Source organism: Hyperoodon ampullatus (assembly GCF_949752795.1).
Source record: "Hyperoodon ampullatus genome assembly, chromosome: 10".
In the NCBI taxonomy this organism is placed as follows: Eukaryota; Metazoa; Chordata; class Mammalia; order Artiodactyla; family Ziphiidae; genus Hyperoodon; species Hyperoodon ampullatus.
The window spans coordinates 78,030,290-78,046,370 of record NC_136923.1 but is presented as its reverse complement, the minus strand read 5'-3'; the positions used below and the strand labels follow the sequence as shown (position 1 = coordinate 78,046,370).

General features: G+C 39.1%; 1 protein-coding gene across 1 annotated transcript in view; it reads right to left on the bottom strand.

Annotated features, from left to right (window-relative positions):
- The window catches only part of OPN5 (opsin 5), a gene marked incomplete at both ends in the record, with an annotated part of 38,740 nt that extends 32,584 nt beyond the window's left edge, over positions 1-6,156 (bottom strand). Inside the window, 2 exons of the mRNA XM_079712654.1 lie at positions 1,862-1,981; positions 6,027-6,156. Coding sequence (XP_079568780.1) covers positions 1,862-1,981; positions 6,027-6,156 — 250 coding nt within the window. The remainder of the gene's footprint in view (positions 1-1,861; positions 1,982-6,026) is intronic.
- Positions 6,157-16,081: the final 9,925 nt, after the last annotated feature.

The window sequence follows — 16,081 nt, the reverse complement described above, 5'->3', positions numbered from 1 at the left end:
AACAATAAATATTAGTTGTATAGATGAAATACATCTGGTCTCTAGGATGTGTTTCTTCAAGGTGCTTATAATGGAATATAGTGAAGCAAGAAAAAAATTAAAAAGACATAAAAAATTTTAAGGTTTATTGGAAGGAAAAAATGTATTTAAGAGATAACCAGAGGTTGCAAGAAATGATCTGTGTTGATCAGAGAAAACTAACCCATGGCAGAAAATGCTTTCTGATGAATTACTCTAAAGATATATACAGAGTAATGAGGTGGTTTATGCAATTCTACAGCAGACTTGCTTGGTTGAAAGCATTTTCAATGTATCTGACCAACTAAGGACATTTTTATTCAAGTCTAGTCTAATTCAGCCTTAAGCATCAGTCCGCTATAAGCGAAGGACGTGACTGAAATGGCAGGTTTCATTCAAGCATTTTACGTTCAGTACCAGTGAGAGAACCACTAGGGGGCAGCATGGTGAGCTGACCGGAGAGCCATCATTCATGTTGCGACACCGCCATCGCGTGGCCAAAATGAAAATGGCAGTCACTTTGCAGCCTCGCAAATTCTCTGAGGCATATCGCGACTATTTTCACAGAAAGGGGCCGGATATGTCACTTTCCTCTTAATGTGCATGTGTATTTCCCAAAAGAGGTCATGATATTTCAGTCCGTCCATACTGAGTAAAGTCTTCCCAAATAACCAAGATCATGCAAACTCAGTGAGAGGGCAGCACATCCATTGCTGTGTAATAAACAGTGACTCAGTAAGTAGACACATCACCAAGACTTGTTTTCAGCGAATGGTAGTGGGAGAAAAATCCACTTATGAAGAGAGAAACAAATACCGGGAAACATTTTAGAAGGGATGCTTTGGATGAGACCCTGCTAAAAGATTTCCAGTGGAAAGACGAGTTGATGTGTTCTATTCAAACTCAATTTCCCTAATTCTAGTAACTTAAAACCATACGCTGTGTAGCAGAAAGTGGGAATCCAGAGGCATATTTGAGTGTATCTAAGCAACCCTGGAATTTTATAGATGAATGTAAAGGGAAGTGACTGACCCAAAATTGTTCATATTTGTAAAAATGAATTACAGTTAAAGAGAAATTTTATTCCAATTCCTCCTTGCTGGGTTACCAGAGATGCCAAAGAAGCAAGAAATAAACCAGTGGTTCAAAATTTTGGCTGCACAATAAATTTACCTGGAAATTCTAATTTTAAATAACCTGATGCCCAGGTAACATTCTCAGCTAATTAAAAGCAAAATTTCTGGGTATGAAACCCAGCTGTGAGTTGTTTTTGTTTTGTTTTTGTTTTTAAGTTCCCCAAGTGACTTTTTTGTGCAGCCAAGGTCAAGAACCACTGAACTAGAAGCTTCCTATACTTGCAGTCAGTCCCTAAGCCACACTTAAATATGTCATTACAAGGGCAACCCTTCCCCCTTCCTTGGCTCACCTTTCTGACCCATCATTTACCCTTAAGACCTTACCCCCTTGATGTTTATTTTAACAGATTTCCCTAAGGGAGTGAGGGATGTAACAAAGCTCAAAACAGTGATCTAAATCCTGTCTGTAAGCTTCTGTTTTCTGAATCATTTAGCCCACTCTACTGTGAGGTATCCAAAGTCTCATGTATCATTTCAAATTGTATCCTCAGCATCTAACATGCCCAGCACATGGAATGGACTCCATCTATGTTAAATGGATGACCTCTTTAGCCAAACAACACTCTGCTGACTTACCACAAACACTGTAAGGATGATTTGTGAAAGGAAGAGCAAAAGAAGCTGGGGGTAGGGTGATCTGTGAGCCAGTGAGGACTTTATAACGGGACTTTCAAACCCCCAAAGAAGAAATGGCATGGCTGTGTTACCTGAAATCCCCAGATCACAGATTGCTAAATTGATAGTCATTATTTCCGCAGGTTTCAGCTTCTTTTTTCGTCTAGAAGACATATAAAGGACATACCCATTTCCAAGTGTGGACAGAATCCCTACAAGGAAAAATATAAATTTCCATCATTAAAACTAGGATTTAGAGCTCACTCAGATATGAAACACTTCTCAATTTCAAAAAATGGACACCATAGATTTAGAGGGTAGCGAGAGGATTCTAAATAAAAATCTAAGTTAAGAAGATGAAATAAAAAGCATGAGTTGTGAGTGACAGGCGAGGGATGGTTTACCTCCAAAGGGATAGGAGTCAGGGATTGTCAAACGGCACTTACCCAGGAAAAGAACCACTAATTTCCCAGTGAAGCTCAGTAGGGTGTGGGAATCCCCACGGTCAGTTCTTGGACTAATCCCCAGGATGGAGCATCTCCTCAGCCATTTTTAGAGTATTAGCTTTATAGAACTCCTCCCCTCTGATGAGAAGGATTAACCCCTTGGCTATCAATAAATTCTGAAGACGAAGTGACCCAAACCAAATGAGGTGCTTTCACTCTTCTTGTGGACTCCTGAGGGGGGGCCAGCATTCAGGAGAAGCAGAGGCCAGATTAGGCTGGCATGACCCCCTGCAAGGACAGGGTCATCTCCTGGACACACATCCAGGACTTTTTTGCATCCTGAGGACATGGACACTGGATATCTGCCACTGCTACTGGACTCGGTATAAAGGGGAAGTGGGTGACAATTGATAACATGGACTCTCCCACTCCCACCAAAGGGAGAGAAAGTGGCCGTCAACTCACCAACCTACCAACAATGATATAAATGTGTTCCCATTTTTTTATATCCTTTTATTAATGACTGGCTTTGACATTACAATGATACTGTTCAAAAGTTCTTACAAACCCAGTTTAAATCCAAAAAGACCCAATCCCTACTGACTTTAGTTAAGAAAAGAATACACCTACTTCCATAGCTTAACATGTAGAGTAGATTTCTTCAGGAATTCTTGCTTCATAGTGTAGCTGTGTATAAATGAGAATCTGGTACAGCTGCCTTTAGTAGTAAGGAATAAGGAGAGTATTAACAGGAGAAACCCAGATTTTTCTATCTTAACTTCTACTTCTCCACCACAATTCATTTGGGGGGACAAGGGGGAAAAATGTGTGTTTCAGCTGATGGTATGGAACCACCAGGCACTAACTGCATTGTGCTCTTAGGAAATTCTGAATCCCAGGAGTCAGTGCTGCCTCGTGGTCTATTTAAACCTCTTTAGCTTTCTTAAGACAGAGGAGGAAAAAAATAGAAGAGGTGGTGGAGATTCTAAACCAACTAAAATGAAACCCATGTCGCATTAAAGGAAACCAGCTAACAAGGCACACTGGGAAACTAAAATGTGAAAACATGGCTCGAAAAATTATAAACACATGCCTTCTACTTCGTATCCAAAAAGATTAGAAAAACAGTAACTATGCATATGCATTTGATACACAAAGCTCATTTAAACATCCTTTGTCTTTTTACTTCTCTTTTGAGAATATTGATTTTCTTATTTTTCCTTTCTTATATTATCTTTACTAATGATTCATAAGGCTTCACCCAGTGCCCAAAGCTTATCAAAAAATAGTCAACTCTCTGCGAGCTGCATGTTGATTATTCCCACAGGCAATCTCCCGTAGGGGAGTATCAGGAGAACGCAAACTTATTATTATTATTATTATTTTTTGTGGTACGTGGGCCTCTCACTGTTGTGGCCTCTCCCGTTGCGGAGCACAGGCTCCGGATGCGCAGGCTCAGCGGCCATGGCTCACGGGCCCAGCCGCTCTGCGGCATGTGGGATCTTCCCAGACCGGGGCACGAACCCGTGTCCCCTGCATCGGCAGGCGGACTCTCAACCACTGCGCCACCAGGGAAGCCCGCAAACTTATTTTTAATGAGAGTTAAAGGAAAAGAAGATTAAGAAGGTAAAAGCTAAAGTGAGGGGGACATTTTTTGATGACCAAAATCTTGACTCTTTCTATGAATACAAAAAATTTAAATCTCGTATATAGACCGTTAATGAGCTACATATTTCTAGTAAAAGAGTAAAGGATGGAAATGGGTCTCTAGTTTATTTCTCCTCTATTCCAAACTCACATCATCGTTTCATCTTCCAGTTTTCCCTAAGACTTCTAGTATTGAACAAAGCTCACCAAGAATGTCATTCCACTCTGGTTCCTTAAAAGGAATCTGGGCACATCCCCAGGAGGGAGGGAACCAGACACAGCACCAAGCCCAAGACTGGGTCGAGGATGAGTGCAGCCCCCACCAGCTGACCCTGGCCTCATCTTGAACGAACGACTGCTCTGGAACACACATTTGGCCTCACCCCCGACTCCCTGAGTGATCTGAGGCTCCCTTTGTTCCGGGACTCTTTTTGGACCTCTTTATCTGGTGCCTCTGCAGCACTCCCATTTGAAGATGATTGTAGATTTTCCTTTCACCCCTTAATCGTCCTCCCTATTTTGTGTCATCTGGAGAAAGCTGTCAGGTTACAGATGCTACTTCGTAATTCATTCCTTGCAATTGACTGCGACAAATTCAATTTATAAGACGTCTATTTTTCTGTCTTTTCTGATCATTGAAAGTACTTATGTTTAATAAAAATGCAATGTGGATTTTACTACCAGGTAGTCCCTGTGCGGGGAGAGAGTAGTTTGCCCATTTTGTTCACTTCTGTATTCCCAGCAACTTAAACAGTGGCAAAGAATAGGCACTCGATATATATTTGTGTTTGAAAGGACATGGAGGTCCATTGATAAGAAACAGAATTTAAATCAGTACCATAATAACTAATAACAAAGCCAAGGACCCAGGGAATCCCTTTGCAGTGGAATTTCTGATTCAATTTCATGGATTCCTTTTGCCTCAAGCACTGACCATAGAGGGGTCTCCAGACTTTTCTAATGAGTTTGGCTATTTTTCAGGAGGTTAAATGAAAGTCTTAGCCCGTAATAAGTAGATGAGAAAGAGAGAGAGAGAAGGAGGGGGAGAGAAAGAGAGAAGGAGAGAGAGAAAGCTTGACCCAACAACTGAAAAGATTAAAGACAGACACACCTAAAGACATAACCCACCTGCACACTGGTTACCCAAATTTAAAACAATGATTTTCAATGTAAGAAAAGTACTGTGGTTGAATCTAATTACCTAGACTAGTGCTGTCCAATAGAAATGTCATGGAAACCAGAAATGTGAGCCACATATGTATTTAAATTTTTTCTGGTTGTCATATTAAACAAAGTAAAAATATTACTAAATTAATTTTGAGAATATATTTGTTTAACCTAATAGGCCCCAAATGTTATAGGTTAGACATGTAGTCGATTGTTTAAAATTATTAATGAGCTATTTTACATTATTTTTTCTGGTCCTATGTTTTCAGTATCTGGTGTCTATTTATACTACAGCACATCTCAATTTGGAAAAGTCACAGTTCAAGGACTCAGGAGCCACACGTGGCCGCCACATTGGATACCAGAGTCTGGAAGCAGATGTACCATGCTCTGGATCAGGCAGGAAAACTTTTGACCCTGAACTGACTTCCATTTATTATTCATACATTTTTTTTCAACTCTCATCAAAATCACTTAGTGATGCTATCATGGTGGGACTTGACTTTAGGTGAAGTAAACACAGTGTATCCAACCTGACTACAGCATTGGGACAGAGTTCTCTCCATTGTGAAAAGCAGAGGCTAAACTAGATGAGCTCTAAGGTCCATTCTGAGACTATACTCTTATCCTTATATCAAAAGTATTTTTAAAAAAGTAAAAGCATTCTATTTAAATAAGCTCATGATCATTAATTTTGTCATTCGGTAGACAAACCTACGATCAAAGCAACCAAAATGAAATATAGTCTCAAGGTAAATTATTTTGCTGTAAAACTTCTTTGGATTATCGAGGGAATATTTATCCCTAATAATAGAGGTAATAGAGCCGTTTCTATGAAACATGTATGAACTCTGTGATGTCACCCCTTCTTCCTGCTGCCCCCCGCTCTCCATCTCAAAATATCCACTCAAGTGTTGGAATCTTTGTGCAAAATTAACATAGCAGCCCATGAATTTTCTAGATGCAGCCTTTGCACTGAAAAGGCAAGGAAACTTACCAATGATTGTTAAGTAAAAGCCAGCCACTAAATCCGCTTCCCAGGAAAGTTTGGAAGCAAAGGGATCCCCCTCCCGAAGGTAGTACGGCAGGCGCTCATCCAGGGCCGGAGCCGTGTGGTTCAAAGCCATGCCCTCCTCCAGCGCCAGGGTCTGAAAGGCAGATACGTGGAGGAGGTCACAGCAGAACTGAAGAAGCCAGCCCGACCCATCTCATAACCACGCCCCCTGCTTTAAAATGAAAAGCACGTTCCCAGAGTCATGCTTGAGTCTCTAATGAATAACTGGTGAACACTTGAATGTTTTTCTTCCATGATCCAAATATGTCAATATTCAATTCTTCAGTGTGTATTAGCCAAGCCTATGTTATCTCATTTATTTTATTTTATTTTTTTGGCCACGTTGGATCTTAGCTCCCTGAGCGATCGAACCTGTGCCCCCTGCAGCAGAAGCATCTAGTCTTAACCACTGGACAGTCAAGGATGTCCTTTATCTCATTTTTTTATCATGGCACCCCCTTCGTGACACCTCACACATCCCTTGGGTGAATAACAAGTTGAAAACCAAACCCCACCCATTTTCCTGCTTCTCGCAATTTTTGTAAAGGTCTGAGCTAAGAGAAGATGTATGGAGATAAATACATTGATGAGAGATTTCATCAATATTTTAAAAATATTACAAATGTATAAAATATTTTTAATTTGCCAGAATATGGTGTTTTTTTAAATTATCCAAATTGCCCAGAAGAGCATCTCTGTCAGTTATATGTCCAGTGAGCTTCAGAGTTTTTCTAAAAGAAAAAATAGTCATTAGTTATTAGAGCATTGAATACAAAGGAACATGTAATCTTCACTAAATGAAGTTAAGAACTAGGAGATTGTTAAGAACACCTTGAAATGTTGGGCCGTTTAGAAATGAGCTCCATCTTGGATGTAACTCACAAGGCTCAGCCACAGGCCGATTTGGGTTTCAAGTTTCTTAAAGCAGAAAGCAACTCCATTATTTCCCACCATGCCCCCTTCAAATCCATTCTCTAAATCTATTGTTTGCTGTAGAAATACTGCGTAACGGTACAAATGCTTCTTTGAAGAGTCTAATATTTCAGGGAAGGTGCCAGAGGGTTGCAAGAGAAGCATCCCATCTAAAAGTGGAGCATAAAATAAATGACTGCTCGATATCCCCCCTGGATCTATGATTCTACGCAAACATATAAAATAAACCTTTTGGAGGAAATTATATGTGATTAGTCACGTTATTCATGTTAGCATAATCCTTCAAGCAATAAAATATACTCTTGTGCCCTCACATTTGCTAGTTAATGATCTTTTTGACCATGAATAATGCTTCCTGAAACTGTTCTCGTAACACCTTATCATAGAAAAATCTAAAAACATCACCACTCCTCATCACCCATAAAAGTTTTAAGTATTTTTTTTTTTTTTTTTTTTTTTTTTTTTTTTTAGCAGTTTGCGGGCCTCTCACTGTTGTGGCCTCTCCCGTTGCGGAGCGCAGGCTCCGGACGCACAGGCTCAGCAGCCATGGCTCACGGGCCCAGCCACTCTGCGGCATGTGGGATCCTCCCAGACCGGGGCACGAACCCTTGTCCCCTGCATCGGCAGGCGGACTCCCAAACACTGCGCCACCAGGGAAGCCCAAGTATTTTTTGAGTTACAAGGATTCACCTGAAAAAAATTTTTCTATGATTTCACCATAAAAATTAAGAGGTAACTTGAGGTATAGCCAGACCCAAGGCCTCCTGTCTAAATTGAATGGACTTTCAAATGGCTATTTAGCAGATATGGAAAAGAGAATGGAAAAGCATCACCTCCTAAGATGAAATCAACAGCATCAGTTAGTATCAAGGATGAGAGTCTAATTCTGTTCAACTTTATCCAGTCTTAGAATTATCTTCAAAAAATGTTAGGCAACAAATTTTTCCTCTGACCTGCTAAATTGTCACTGGTTTAGGGCAGGAGTTAGCAAAAAGCATGGGCATTGTAAATAGATAATTTCTTATACAAAGGGTCTGAAAGTGTTCTGCCCAAAAATGAGCTTCCCCACTAGGCTTCTCTGGCCTCTGAAACTTTTACCATTTTTTGCCTGAAGGCTTTATCACCCCCAAATTTATTTCTAGGTATATATTATCTGAGAACATAAGATGTGAATCTGTCAGCACCCATGAAAACTTTAACACTGAGTAGTTTATGAAATGAGTTACTTGGTACCCAGCAGCATCCAGTGGAGCTGAAAATAGTGGGATACAGGCAACATCAATTACAACACAGAGGAGGGTGGAAACATTGTAGCCCATGGGGATCCTTGAAAGAACCTGGAAGGCCAGGCAATAGCCAGAAAGTTAACAAAGAAGCACCCAAGAGCTAGGGAAAGGTGGTCCAAAGAAAGAAGAACAGGAAGAATTGAAAACATTCAACCTCTAGAGGTAAAATTTCTTAGCATTAAGCCTGATACAAGGCAAGCAAGGAAATTTTTTAAATTTCACAAATCACATGGAGGGCTTATCTAGGTCTTTGTCAAGTGGGTTGACAACTTTGTCAAGTTGGCCCATTTTTACTACTGTCTTCAAGGTTACCCACAATAAGCCTAGAAGAGAAAGGGTCTGCAGTTAGATTCACTTTGACATCAACTCCAGAAATGTGTGCCCCTTGCTAAGCTGGAGTTTTATGGGGAGAGGCCAACAACTCAGGACCAAACTTCCTGGCACCTCAACTCCAAAGACCAGCCAGCTGAGGCCCATCATCATGAGCAGCAAGACCATTACTAAAGACCAGGGGGTGGAGTTTTCTTTGTCTTTGTTCTAGTCTCTCTCCTGTCCTCTTCAACCTCAGGCTCTGCCTTTCCTGTTGGAGAACCATGGAGCCTCACCCCATCACCCCCACCCCATCCTTTCCTGTCAAATTCTTCTCTAAAAAATGGAGTTGATACATTTTGTTGACACAGGAGGACGTTCACAATATATTTGGTGAGAAAAAAACTATCAAAGAGTTAGGAAATATTTTTTAAGAGAAAAAAAATGTAGAGAAATATATAGAACGATTTATGTCAAGGGGTTAAAAATTTTCATTATAAATTGTGATAGCCTAGTTATTATGTATAGTGATGTTAAGAGTTATTTTTTCTTTACTTTTTATTTGGGGCATTTGGTGATATATCCATTTTCTAATTATGTAGCAAGGGTATGTTACTTTTATAATATTTATCATCTGTATTTCAATAAAGCAGTTGTTACAGATTATTTATAACATTCGTGAAAATTTTATACCCATCCATTCATTCATTCGTATAAGTATTTACAGACTACAAGTTATGTGGAAGACCTCTGCTGAGTTCCTGAGTTCCTTCCCTTAGGGCTTTGCCACTAATGGGGTACTTCACAGGAGCTGAGTTAGGAGATTTTTCTGCAAAAGACTCTACTCATAGCCATGAAATCTCACCACGCATGGTGCAGGTCACATCTGTGCCCCGGATCGTGCACCAAGCACTGCCTTGGATGTGTGTCAGACACAGGGAATTTTCTCTCCCATTCTTGAGCCTCTTCTTGCTCACTGAGTGTTGTGTAAATTCAATAAGCATAAACCGTGCTCTTCATGACGATGTTTTACTGTGTTAGAAGCTGCCGGGGCTTAATGTGCATCAAGCAGTAATAATACTCATGCTAATATGTTGTAAAACAGATCTATATCCTAGTGAAGTGATTTGGATGATTTGGGCTTATATAAGGATATAGTATTTTTCTTTTATACATAAAAATGGATAAAAAACTTTGTTTCAACAAAGTGGCAATCAAGAAAAAAAAATAATTTGGGAGCCCAAATACCTGCAATCCAGGTCTCCAGAGAGGTAACCTTTATCTGTCAGTTAGTGCTAATGAGATCCTTGCCTTCTCTACAGGGGAAATGTTCACAGCCACAAAGAAAACTAGTGCTCAGCTGACGTTGGCTGTCAAACAGAAATGCACATTAACACCCTTCAGGTTTTTCTGCTGTGGTTCAATATGATGCTAGAGAAGAAAGTAAAAGTCCTGTATTTTGATCCACTTAACAAGACAGGAAACATGGGGAGGAAGAGAGGGCTGGAAGAAAAGAGAGAGGAAGTGAAGGAGGGAAAAAGGAAGGAAAGAATATTTTCTGTTGCAGAACCAAGCCAGCAAGAGAGCAATCAATTCAATTCAGTAGCTTCTAAGCCATGTAAAAAGGGGCTGAACTGTCTCTTGAGAATAATAACCTTCGAGTCAATTTACTCCTAAGCAATTCTGCTTGAAGCAAATTGACAAGTCCCAGGCATAGTAAGCAAGAGAGGTCTGCTTTAATATTGTCTTAAATCGTTCGTGATACTTTTTTTAAGTGTCAACTGTCACGTAACTTCTATTTCAACCATCTCTCCTTCTCTGAACTTCTGAGAAATGAGTTTCAAATTAATTCATCCCACATTCTCTCCAAACCACTTTTCCTAGGCAAAAAAGATGAGGTACAAATTTCATATAATAATTACTATTTTAATTCCCAGCCCTCAGTACTTTTCACTCCTAGAACAAGGGCCCGAGCACTCACCCCAATTCACCTACCAGACAATACTGCCCACCTCTGTCATGGGGCACCTTTTCCTCTTTCTCTCCCAGGGGTCTTCCTGTACCATATACCTTAGGATCCTTTCCTAAGGAAGCAATCAAATAGCCCAAACCTCTGCAGATCATCAAGGTAGCCCCTCGCCTAGAGATTGTCTCAAGAACATATGGGAAAATGCAAACCACAGAGATGATGCTGGAACCTCAGGACCCCTACCAGCATCATGACAGAACACCAGACCTGCAAACCCTTCTCAAGTTGGAAATATTTTTGTCTGCAACCTCACGGTCGACATTTCATTTTCTCCCCCTGCCCTCAAATTCTAGTGTAAAAAGAAACTTGGGCAAAATAAAATAACTTTGAAAAAAGGGTACGAAATCCCCTACTTCCTTCCCCAATTCACTTCCTGCGGGGCCTGAGCTCCTCCATCTCTTTAGATCAGATCGTGTTTCCTGTGATTCCTAGTTATGAAGTTGCCCTCAGTAATAATAATGGCCAACATGAAGCACATGCAGAATCTTCAACAACTGAGTCTATTCATTCCTTTGAGAAGGAATAAACCATACCACATGAGGTTTTAAAAAAAACTGGGAGGAACAAACCGGCTAGACACACAGTTACTTTGGCAGAAAACTCAGAGTACTTCAGACAGATCCCAAACTGCAATTTTACAGTCTCTCATTGTTCTAGTGCTGGGTGCCTTCTTGTTTTATTCCTGATCTGAAATTCTGTTTCTGCCATGCCTTTTAAGCATAAGTTGATAAGCATTAGTTGATAGATTTCACCCTAAACTCAACAGGAGGGGAAAAAAAATCCAATTTGCTTCATCAATTACACAGTGGCATTCAGAATAAAGATTCAGACAGAATCTTCAGAAAAATTCAGCTCTAACTTTTCCTAGTTCTTACAGTCACACAGAAGAGGGGGAAATCCCCTAAAAGTGAATTAAGAACTGCTGTCTCTGTGCCCCACGAATCATGCCTTGGCAATCGTCATCATACCCTTTAACTGACCATTCAACTCAAAGTTCTATTTCCCCGACAATCATCTTAGAATTTGTTGTTTCTTTGTTATTTTGTCCCCTTATTAAAACTCACCAATTTAAGGACCTGCCAGAAAGAAATGTCTTTCCCTGGGCTTCTCAGGCTGGGTTTGCTCAGATCTTTTGATGCCTTCCTATTGGCTCTTCCAAAAGCAACACTAGTTACTCTGTACTTCAGCTGATTTTAAACAGTACCCAGTGAAAGGTGTTCATTTTCTAGACTTTCCTGCTCTCTCCACCCCCCTGCTGAAAGGACCAATCATATCCTTGGAAAAAATAACCTCATCTTATTGAATTATTGAGAAGAGATGCAATTTTTGGAAGCTTAACTTATTGCTGATTAAAAACCCAGCAGCACCTACTGGGCCCTGATATTGATCAGAAACTAGAATACGGTATTTTAAGATACCATATGCTTGCTTTTTCTTTTTTTTTCCAGATTTTTACGTCTCAGGTTACTCTTTATGATTGAGAATTAAATCCTAAAGCTTTTTATTAATTGTTTATCTTCTTAGGCTTTTTTTAAATATCAAAACATACTCTCTTCAGTTACCTAACATAACTGCCTGAGAAAGAGCACAAAAATAGAAAGAGAAGCTCACACGTAATTTTTAAAGCATAAATGTTAACATTTTGTCCTAACCTGGTTTACAGCTCTAAATATTTATCAGAATTGAAAGTGAGGTTCTTGCTCTTTGGCATTAAGCATCCACAGGATCTAACATCTAGCATTGATCAGATACTCTTCCCATAACTGGCACTATGTTTAACGTTTCACATGCGTTGTTCCATTAAAACCCTATGACAATAATGCTACAAAATAGGTTGTTGTTATTATCACCATTTTGTCAATAAGAATACTGAGATTTAGAGAAATTCAGCAGCTCACATGATGTTACACTACTTAGCTCCTAGTAGAATGTCATTAAAAGCTTGTGGACTAAATCAATGAACAAGCCCTTAACCCACACATAACACTATTTCAAATGTGTTTTCATGGACAAAAGGGGCAAATTGCATTTATTTTAGAGAAGAAAAAATGGTATGTGTCAATAAACACAGTCATTTCAGACAAGCCTCCTAAAAGATAAGATTATTTCAGATCACCCCCAAAAGAAATATTCCCAGATTTTCCTATCTGATCTCGATTTTAAATATTCTATCCTATCAACACTATAACTGTGCTTTTCCAATCAAATAATACCATTTTGTAAATTTCAGATTTATTGAGGTATAATTGACGTACAACATTTTAAGATATTTAAAGTGTACATCATGGTTATTTGATAAACATATACATTGCTAAAGGATTCCCCTCCACTGAGTTAATTAACACATTCATCACCTCACATATTTATCTTTTTTTTTTTTTTTTTGGTGAGAACATTTAAGTTCTACTCTCTTAGCAAATTTCAATTATACAATACAGTGTTAAGTTTCAATTACAGTCACCATGTTATACATTAGATCCTCAGACCTTATTCATCTTATAGCTGAAAGTTTGTACCCTTTTACCAACCTCTCCCTATTTCCCCCAACTTCCAGCCCTGGCAAACTCTTCTCTACTCTCTGCTTCTATGAGTTTGACTTCTTCCCTTTAATATTCCACATATAAGTGATACCATGCAGTATTTGTCTTTGTCTGGCTTATTTCACTTAGCAGAATGCCCTCAAGGTCCATCCATGTTGTCACAAAAGGACTTCCTTCTTTCTCATGGCCAAATAACATTCTACTGTACACATATACACATCTTTTTTATCCATTCATCTTTTGATGGATACTTAGGTTGTTTCCGTCTCTTGGCTACTGATATGATCTCATTTTTGAAAATCTTCTCACCATAAATCACGCCCCAATTAATCTCCCATCACCCACTTACCCTCCCTCTGGAGATCAGATACCTTGTTTTTCAAAGCCTGGCTTTGGAACACAAATTTCTCCTTCCTGGAGGTGTGTGATTTATTTTTTAAAACTTAAAAATCATGATGTCTTTCCAAAGAAAGATGTTGAAATGAGAAAAGTAATGAAAAGATGCTTAAATGGAGGGAGGGGAGAAAGAGTACAAAGAACATTGACTTTTTAAATTTGCATATGGATTCTCTACTAATGCCAGACCATGCCTTGTGCACAGATTCATGCTTGCCACAAAATGAAATCTCTGAGTGCAGATTCATAGACCCAAGTTCCAGGATATGAAAAGATAACTAATGGCCACAGAAATTCAGAGTTAAGTGTCCAAAGAGAGGCTCAAATCCTGGAATTCCAAGAAGGAAGACACCAATGGTTTGGAAGAGGACAACATCATCTATGCAATATAATAGTGTCCATAGGACTATATGGGTAATACTATTTATTTCTTAAAATAAAGAATATCAGTTTTTCCACCATGAGCCAGCAAATCTACTGGGTTCTGGGAATAACAGTAAAATGACAAATTTTTTTTTTTTACATCTTTGTTGGAGTATAATTGCTTTACAATGGTGTGTTAGTTTCTGCTTTATAACAAAGTGAATCAGTTATACATATACATATGTTCCCATATCTCTTCCCTCTTGCATCTCCCTCCCTCCCACCCTCCCTATCCCACCCCTCTAGGTGGTCACAAAGCACCGAGCTGATCTCCCTGTGCTATGTGGCTGCTTCCCACTAGCTATCTATTTTACGTTTGGTAGTGTATATATGTCCATGCAAAATGACAAAATTTGTTTCTTCCTTCATAGAGTTTCCATTTTAATGGAGGTGCAAGGTCACAACACAAAATCTATTTAGTTACAATTGAGTTAAGTGCTTATCCAATAAGCATGAATAGATATATGGGTAATACTATTTGCCTCAGTGAATGATTGAGCAATGGGAGTATATTTATAATTCTGTGGGTTTAGATCAGTGATTCGAAATTTTAACTGGATATTAGAATTACTTATCAAGCTTGTTAAAATGCACGTGTCTGGGTCTCACTGGAAATTCTGGTTCAGGTCTTGTTATGCATATATAAAACCCCTCTAGTGACTGATGGACATACCTCCACGCTTAAGAGCTCTTGACTTATGACATATGATATGAGACTCTGTTTGTCCTTGATTTATTTTCATATTGATATGAAGAGGTAATGACATAGAGTTCTCCTAAAGTAAAGCATTCCTCAGAAGTGAATGTGTGTGTGTGGTGGCAAAACATCAGGAGAATGGGAAATGGGAAAGCCCTAGATCATTCCCTTCCACATCACAACATACCCCCAACCATAGTGCAAGATGCCATCCATGACAGCTAAACATGGCAGCCTGATGTCCTCCAGGTAATCGCTCCAAACAAGATCGAATATAAAACACAACTAAACATGAAAGCAGCTACCTGCATTATAAAACATCAGCAAGGGTATATAATAAAATAATGAGAAAAGGACAAATTTGTCATCAAGAGAAAGATTAAACAGTACTCCATGGGGAAATTTATTTCTATCTAAAGGAAATTTTGTTCACCTGATGACTAAGATGATAGTTAAAAAATAATGGTGATGACGGTAATAATAATAATTCCTACCATTTATTGAATGGCTTCTATATGCCAACCTATACTTATTTGTGTGTGTGAGTGTGTGTGTGTGTGTGTGTGTGTGTGTGTGTGTGTGTGTGTGTAGAAGGAGGGAAAGACTGAATTTGCCTAAAACAGTGGTGATTCCCTTGTAAGTCTGTGTAAGTAAACAGTCCCAAAAGCTAAGTTTACAAGAATTTTTGATCCTAGACAAACAAATCAATCATGCCAATCACAACAATATTTTAGGTTATTAAAAGTTATTATCCCCTGTTTGAACCCCTTAAAATTTCGTGAACTATCCTGGCTTGTCAGTTGAAGACCCAAATGTGGGGAGTGGTGTTTACATCTTCTGTCCAGCAATCCCAAAGAGGAGCTTCCGAAAGCACTCAAAGAAAGTGAAGTAAAAGTTGCTGGCACATAAATAAGCTGCCGGTCTTCACTCTGCAAATCTTCTTGCCCAAATGAGGCAGTGAGGAAGACAGACAGCCAAACCAGCTGACATTTTCCTGGGCACACTCCTAAGTGCTAATGCAAGTCCCTGGTAAGTGAGTAAATGCTGAATGTTGTGATTAAATGAAGCATGAAGCATGTTGAAAAGGAGCTGTGTGGGTGTATGTTTGGAAGGGAATTTATAAAAGTTCTCATCAAATTGGCTTTCTGAAGATTTACAGGGAGCAAAGTGGAGAAATACTTTCTTACCTTCACAGGGTTTCAAAGAAGAAAAAAGTATAAGAGACAGAGGAAATGATCTCTTAAGACATAGTTATTTTGGCACCAACTGAAATTTCCATGTAGACATAATTTGAGAACCCCTCATGTGACACTTTCATGCAGTGAAAAAATACGATAGAATTTTTAAAATTTATTAACCCTCAAAGTTTAGTTTAACAGCAAACA